We start from the raw sequence: 8,426 nt of genomic DNA, 5'->3' as shown, positions 1-8,426 counted from the left end.
GCTTTCACCTTGGACACATTTTTCAGCTGTTTTCGGGGCCATACCTCATACCCCCACCATATGTTCACGCATTGGGGCTGCAATTACAAAGAATATATTCCCTCACACTTTCCAGCGCAGGGCCCCTGCAGAGAGAACCAAATGACAGGGGACCCGCCATGGAGAGCAGGAGGAGGAGGAGTGTGAGTGAGTGAATAACTACAGAGCGCTGTTTCAAGGACACCAGTTGAGCTGCAGCAGCGTGTGCGGCTGCAGCCTTGGATCCCAGCCTCCATCCTCCACCACAAGGGCAGTGTAAAACCTTCAAAGCCCCCCCCAGGCTCCAGGGGCCACCGGGGCTCTGTTTAATGGTGGAGCACCTGGAGAGAGCAGCTCCGTGGGCTCCCAGACATGTGTGAGGACCGTCTGGACACTGAATGCTTTAATCACACTGCTCTCACTGCTGTTATAAAAGTGTCAAGATGCACTTAGAGATAATAGGCAAAGTGAGGTGGTCGATATATGTGTGTCGTATCGCTGTTCGATTTCGTATGCGATGGTCGAGGACAGTCTATGCGTGTGTTTGTACTGTGTTCACTTTCAATCTGTTCACCTTCAATCTGTTCACTCTCATTAGGAAAAAGCTCAGAGTTTCACCTTGCAACATGGTCCTGCCTGACCTAACCCTCCACCACAGCCCAGGCCAGCAGGCCATGCAGGCCCCCAGTGGGTCTGTTAGCTTTTTCTGCTCCCACACTCACTCGTCTAGATCGCTATCTCCCAGCTCCCATCAGCAGCAGCAGCAGCAGTAGTGGAGAGGTAGCACGCCACCACTTGCCAGGTATTAAATAATGTCATTTGATTGTTATCGTTCAGAATAATATATGTACATATAAGTGGTGCTTTCCCTGTGTCTCTGTGCGCACACATGTGCAAAAGCAGTTGGACATACATACAACCGAGCATGCTGTATGCACGGGTTGCCGACTGAAAGCTCCACATTCCCTAGTGTAATAGCGCACGTGCACGCACACACACACATAAACACACACCGACACACACACACATACACACAGAAATCAAAGAAAACCCAAACAAACCCCCACACACACAAGCACCTAAGCGCGGATCTATGCACACTCTCTCTCTCTCCCTCACACACACACACACACACACACACACACACACACACACACACACACACACACACACACATACCAATTGACGAACACACGCACAACGCCCTATGCCCCCCTGGCACACACACCTTCCTAATGCCTCACAACTGTTTCCAATCTAAAGGTTCCTGCTTGTCTGGGCCCCAGTGGGGCCTGATTGCACGATACTGGATACAAGATCTAGAGAACATAAGGCTGCAGGGGGGAGAGATAGAGAGGTAGAGAAGGAGAGAGAGTGAGCGAGAGGTAGGAAGAGAGAGAGAGAGAGAGAGAGAGGGAGAGCGAAAGCGAGAGAGCGGTAGAGAGAGAGAGGGGGGGAAATAGAGAGAGCAGTCTTTTTTCCACTCCTCCTTGTTTTCTCTATACCTGTCTATGACACTTGTGTCTTCTATTATGGTGGTTAAAAACATATTCTGTTCTGCTCTAAAGTTAAATACTTTGTCGGTTGACTTAATAATCTCAGTCAGTTCAGTGTAAGCAATAGCCTTGGTGAATACCTTTAACTTTTCAACCAATACATTTTATTTTTTGTTTACATGCCAGATTAAATTTAATTAACACTGGCTAAATCAAAATGTAATCTATAGTTTTAATCTTTAATTTGATAGATAAAATGTTTTCTATTTCATATGTTTTAATATTTACTTTGATAGTTCTAAACTATTATTATAGTACTATATACTAGTATTATATACTATAATAATTTGCTCATCGGATATATTTATTTTTTTCAATTCTAAGAATCTATTTTCTCAATTCAAATTTTTTTCATTTAAATTTTATAAGACAACTTAATTCACATATTATTACAAAGAGGTTTATCCAAATTTGTAATATTTTACAATATTTTATACAATGAGACTTGTAGTAATAGTTCTAATAACAACAAATATAACAGAATAATAATATAATCATGGTATGGAAAAGTTTACATATACTGCTAAATATATGAATTTTTCACTTTACTGTATACATATTAAATTGATTTAAATAATGCTGTTACTGTTTCACTGACATTTCTGGAATAAACGTATTTCTTAATTTAGTGTTGCTGATATTTGTCTACCTGCTGACATTACAAATCTATTTACAGCCGCAACCGATTGTTTAAGTGAATAATTTGTTCTTCTAAATGTATACTGCCTACAAAGATATACTATGAATGAATATATACTATTTGTATTTGCCTATAGAGGCTTTGACAACTAACAGATTGGCGGTCACAGAGTGATCTGTTTCATGTTGGTGAAGTTATTTTCACGTATATTTCTGTTAGAATATAATATACTTTAGGTATTGTACCGTACTATATCAATGCTACTGATTGTCTTGCTGAAGATTGGTCAATGTTATTGTGTTCCTCCAACTTAATATAACCGTACGCAAGTGTTACTTGACGTTTTTTCACCATTTTGCACATTACTTGTTTAAATGTGTAAACTTTAGATTAATTATAAATAAACATTTTTACTGTAGCTTATTACACTTATTTAAATGAGCATTGCCCCTTTTTTTTAAAGTAAAAGTTTGAACGATGTATGTTTACTAAACACAGGTGTTTGTCTGTGTGTACATGTGTGTGTACTTGTGTGTAAGCGTGCCCGCAAGTGTGTGTGTGTGCGTTTGTGTGTGTGTGTATGTCTGTGTTGGTGTGTGTGTGTGCAAGTGTGTGTGTGTGTGCAAGTGTGTGTGTGTGTGTGTCTGTCTGTGTGTGTGTGTGTGTGTGTGTGTGTGTGTGTGTGTGTGTGTATGTGTGTGTGCGTGTGTTTGTGTATGCGGTTGCTATGATATCATGTACATACCTGAAGGGCTTCACTGTGGCAGCATCGTAGCATTAGGCTGAATGGTAGGTTACACACAGAGCTCCTCATGCAGACAGACAGCGTGGAATAAGGTAAAGTAGCCGGGGATGGATGGCAGTGGCAGACTGCAGTGGTCTACATTACATTCACGTTAACGCCTGAGCTACAGGGAACACAGAGACTAGCTTAGCATGCGGGGAAGGTCTGAGGTCAGACAGGAAGGGAACATCAAATGTTCAGTAATCAAGATGTGTGTGCAAAAAAAGAAAGGCAAGGGGCAGGGGTATAGAGACAGGACAGATGGACATACGGTAGGGTTTGGAGGGGGGAGGGGGGGCTGGAGGAAGGGGAGCGAGGAGGGAGGGGGGAGGGTTGGGGAAGGGGTCAGAGAGGAGAGGTTAAAGGTGAGCCTAGTGGCTGGCCGACATGGCCCAGGCCCCCTCCATCCTCCAGACGGAGAAGGCGTAGCTCAGTCTTTCGTGGGCCAGGTAGTTGCAGCTGGCCAGTTTGGCGTCCATCTCGTCGCTCTGCAGCACCTGGTAGAGGAAGTCTATGTAGCGCGACGCCAGCTTCAGGATCTGGATCTTGCTCAGCTTGTCCGAGGGCAGTGTAGGGATGATCTTCCGCAGCGAGGCGAAGGCGTCGTTCAGCGACTGCGTGCGCTGCCGCTCCCGCACGTTGGCGATGACGCGCTGTGTGTGCAGGTCCTCGTAGGGCTGTTCCGGCCCGGGCCCCAGCGGCGTGGGCGCCAGCGAGACCACCGCCGAGGGGCTCTTCTTTAGGCGCTTGGGACCGGCGGCCGGCAGCAGCCCGCCCGGGCTCAGCCCCATGGTCTCCTCCGGACCCCGGCCCAAGCTGTCCTTCTTGGGGAACGGGGAGCGCTTGCGGTTGCCTGGCTGCGGGGTCTTCTTGGAGCCCCGCTCCAGCTCCTCTTCGCTGGCCCCCAGCCCTCCTTCAGGGGAGTTAGTGCAGGACACCTCTTCTCTCATGGCAGGTCCCTCTGGAGGACTTCCTAGAATGGCTCCCTGGCTTCTTCTTATCCAGACACCCGCAATGTCTACAACGCTAGTGCAACGTACAATGGTACAGCGAACGGCTTCTTATCCATCCAGTAACGCAAGCGGTGGAAGGAAAGAGAGGAGACAGGAACACTCTTAACTTACAGCTGATGTCGATGCTCCATTGGCCTTACCGCTGGTCCGACGTCTGCACCCCCAAGTCCCGTTGCCTTGTTACCTCGTAAAAGTTCTCACCTCCGCATTGCCATTCTCAATCTGGCAGTGGCAACAACAACAAACCCTCTGACGGGCTGGTCCCATGGCTGGCCCTCTTTTATACCTAGCCGCTCACCGAGGGCCTACGCCCCGCTCCCATTGGCTACACAGAGTTCAGATGGGTGTGTTTAAGTTGGAGCCAGGCAGAGAAGCAGGAAGTGCAGTTTTAGCTGGGTGGACGGTGGAGGAAGGGGTAAGTAGTTCTCCTGGCCAATAGGAAGCGGCGTGTCTAATGCTGCAGTAGATGTCTCAGAGTTTATGGGTTCCAGATTTCTGCTGCGGTTCTCCTGCTGTTGCGCTGCACCACTCAGAACACATTGCTTATCCATCGATTAGGAGGTTAGGAACATCTTTGGGAATAGCGTGCCTTGATCAATATTTTCACATTCATTATAATTATAAATAATAATGAATTTAAATTTAATATGTTAATGCTTTGCTTGACAATGAAGCGTTCATTATAGTATTACCCTGATATGATCAATTTATTTTAAAAAAATGAACTGATTTATTGATATCAAGGTCGATGTTCAATCATTGTTTATAAAATCAATCAATCAATTCTCCTCTTTAACAGTTAATTCAGCCCCAACCCTAGTATGGTCGTTTTGCACAACAAAACGACACGCTTTGTTTGGCTTTGTGCTTTTGGAAGGAAAAACGTTTCCGAAAGCAAAATGCCAAATTGGATTGTCAAACGGAAACTTTGAAAACTTAAGGCGGCGTTGGATTAAACAGTGCGGTCTCTGTATCTCTAAACTGTGAGTTGGTACTAGTTCAAAAAACAACAACAATGAATTTCAAAGGCCTTTGGTAAAATATGAGCCAATTACTGTATCAACATCAACTAATACAAGTGAAAACACCTTTTTACCTTAAAGAAACAGAAAATAAACTACTCTGTCCACATTCAAGGACACATTCTTTCCTCAGAGCATGGTCCGCAATGACACCTAATGAATACACTTCACTGAAGCTGATAACGTCGGCCCAATCTCCAGCTCTCTCCCTTTTCAGAAGTGTCTCCATGGAGATAGTGACAGATCCCAGACGAGACCCTGGACGACCCTTGACCCTGAAGTGGCGTTGACCTCAGCTGGCTGAGGTGAGGGAGCTGCTAATTGTGCCATCCATGCCCTGTGGCAGACCCTCAGACACATGGTCTTGCTCTGAGGCACGGGCCCCGGGGGGCCGTGGGGCTGGGCCTGCAGCCACTTAGCACCACTAGGAGAAACCTACACCCGTTTATTTCCTCCTTAGTGGGACAAAGACGCTTCTCCAGCACTGATAGAGTGATGCATAATCCAAGAATAGGCTTGTCTAACGGATTCCCGTGAAAAACGTATTTCCAGGCTAATCAAAAATTATTCTTGTTTATTCAAACGTAGGCAGGATGGAAGACTGTACGTGTGTTGTGAGTGATTCAGCGGTGTTTACCCTGGTTTCACAACCCGGGTGATCGATGATACATAGACGCATCATGCAGCTTCACAATGCCTGTGGGTCCTCACAGGCATTGGAAAGGAGGGGTTTCCATGGCAATGGGTTCCTGGAACGACAACAAGGAATTTCCCAATATCTCTGATAGATTCCCAGTAAAGGCTCTCTACTATAGATGCATGCACATAGATAAATGCAAATCTACATATAGATATATAGATGACAAGATAGATAGAAACATAGCTAGATACATAGATATGTGGTCGCACAGATGGATTCATAGTTATAGATAGATAGATAGATAGATAGATAGATAGATAGATAGATAGATAGATAGATAGATAGATAGATAGATAGATAGATAGATAGATAGATAGATAGATAGATAGATAGATAGATAGATGGATAGATAGATAGATGGATAGATGGATAGATGGATAGATGGATAGATGGATAGATGGATAGATAGATGGATAGATGGATATATAGATATATAGATAGATAGATCCATCCATCCATCCATCGATACATACATACATACATACATACATACCTACATACATACATACATACATACATACATACATACATACATACATACATACATACATACATACATACATACATACATACATACACACAAACAACACACATACATACATACATACATACATACATACATACATACATACATACATACATACATACATACACACAAACAACATACATACATACATACATACATACATACATACATACATACATATATAGATGCACACATGGATAGGTTCCCATTCCATTCAAACACAAAAATTATCATTATTTGCAACTACAGCTGTGGTAAAATGCTTACCACAATGATGTCAGTTTATGTTATCAAAATGTGTGTTCCTATCCTATGCTGGTAATGCTATTGTATTTCACCCACAGGTGAACTATATGACCCGGGGTGTGAGGGCAGGCCATCCTGACGAGGCCCAGTGATTGGCCAGCTATCCATTTCATCCACAGTGAGCATTTCAATGGAGAGCAGCGCAACCTCCAGTCACGTCCAATCAACTCCACACGGCGACGGAAGAAGGAAACTCCTCCGCTGAATGAAGAGGACGAACTGACGGAGGGACGACAGGGTGAGGTACCGGTTTGTATACAGCTCGCTCGCTATTATTTATTTACATAACCGACCTGTTTGTCATAGGAATTCTGCGGATTAGAATGGAATTACACACAGATTTTGCCGGACCGGTTGACACACGGATGGAAGATCTTTCCCCTGCCTGATTGCTGCTGGAGCTAACCTTTGGGGGCTGTGGGTGCTTTGGGCGGTGGTGCTGGTGGTGGGAGGGCTGTTGCTTACCTTTTGCGATGCATGCTTCCATGCCACCCTCATGGAAAAAGTGAGCCAACGGGCGGCGCCGGCAAGCAGGAATGGTGTGCAACATCACCCCACCTCACCAAAACCACCCCAACCCCAACCAACTACCACCTGTACCTCCACCAAAACTACCACCTACAGCCGACCCTACGACACTATCACCCCCACCCAACCAACACTACCACCCCCACCCAACCAGCACTACCACCCCAACCTCCAACACTACCACCTTCACCCCACCAACACTACCACCTCCACCCCTCCAACACTATCACCTCCACCAACACTATCACCTCCACCCCTCCAACACTATCACCTCCACCAACACTACCACCTCCACCCCACCAACACTACCACCTCCACCCCTCCAACACTATCACCTCCACCAACACTACCACCTTCACCCCACCAACACTACCACCTCCACCCCTCCAACACTATCACCTCCACCAACAATACCACCTCCACCCCTCCAACACTATCACCTCCACCAACACTACCACCTCCACCCCTCCAACACTATCACCTCCACCAACACTACCACCTCCACCCCACCAACACTACCACCTCCACCCCACCAACACTACCACCTCCACCCCTCCAACACTACCACCTCCACCCCTCCAACACTATCACCTCCACCAACACTACCACCTCCACCCCTCCAACACTACCACCTCCACCAACACTACCACCTCCACCCTCCAACACTACCACCTCCACCAACAACATCTCCACCCCAATAACACTACCGCCTCCACCCTACCAAAACTACCACCTCCAACCCAACAACACTACCATCTCACCCTCCAACACTATAACCTCCCCCCCACTAACACTACCACCTCCTTCCTTTTTTTCTATTCTTTTCTTTTTTTTAACAGAACAACAGGGAGAGAGAGAGAGAGGGAGAGAGAGAGAGAGAGAGAGAGAGACGGAGGGACGGAGGGAGGGAGGGAGGGGAAAAAAAGGGAAACGAGAGAATAGGAGAAGAATAAAGAAAGGCAAAAATAAAAAAGAGAAGAAAAGAGTGGGTTAAAGGGAGAAAAAAAAGTGGGGCTATCCAAACAGAACCAGATGCAGGAGTGTGGAGGCTCGTTTGATCTCTGTCCTCATAGGCTGATTGATGTTGCACATTTCATTTCCTTGTCAGACTCTTGACATAATGTTTCACTAAACACTCCGGCCCCGCTCTCTTTCTTTCGTTCTTTCGTTCTTTTCTTTTTTATTTTCTGAGGGGGTCATAATTAACCCTTCCTCCTGGAGCTGAAAATAGATGATATACGCAGAAATATATTTATCAGGGGAACGCCTCTCCGATATCAAAGAGCACTCTGAGGACCATTGTGTTGTCCATTTGTGTTACTGTCATGCACAT

The 8,426-nt window shown here is 45.7% G+C and overlaps 1 protein-coding gene across 1 annotated transcript; it reads right to left on the bottom strand.

Annotated features, from left to right (window-relative positions):
• Nucleotides 1-3,369: 3,369 nt before the first annotated feature.
• On the bottom strand, nt 3,370-4,050 carry LOC307083382 (twist-related protein 2-like; the record flags this gene model as incomplete). Its single annotated transcript, XM_079747246.1, has 1 exon — nt 3,370-4,050. The coding sequence occupies exon 1, from the start codon at nt 3,946-3,948 to the stop codon at nt 3,370-3,372; it is 579 nt and encodes a 192-aa protein (XP_079603372.1). The 5' UTR covers nt 3,949-4,050.
• Between the last annotated feature and the right edge of the window lie 4,376 nt (nt 4,051-8,426).

This window comes from Pollachius pollachius (genome assembly GCF_949987615.1).
Source record: "Pollachius pollachius genome assembly, chromosome: 12".
NCBI classification, from domain to species: domain Eukaryota; kingdom Metazoa; phylum Chordata; class Actinopteri; order Gadiformes; family Gadidae; genus Pollachius; species Pollachius pollachius.
The sequence above is the reverse complement of the archived record's forward strand: the minus strand, read 5'-3'. Positions and strand labels throughout refer to the sequence as shown.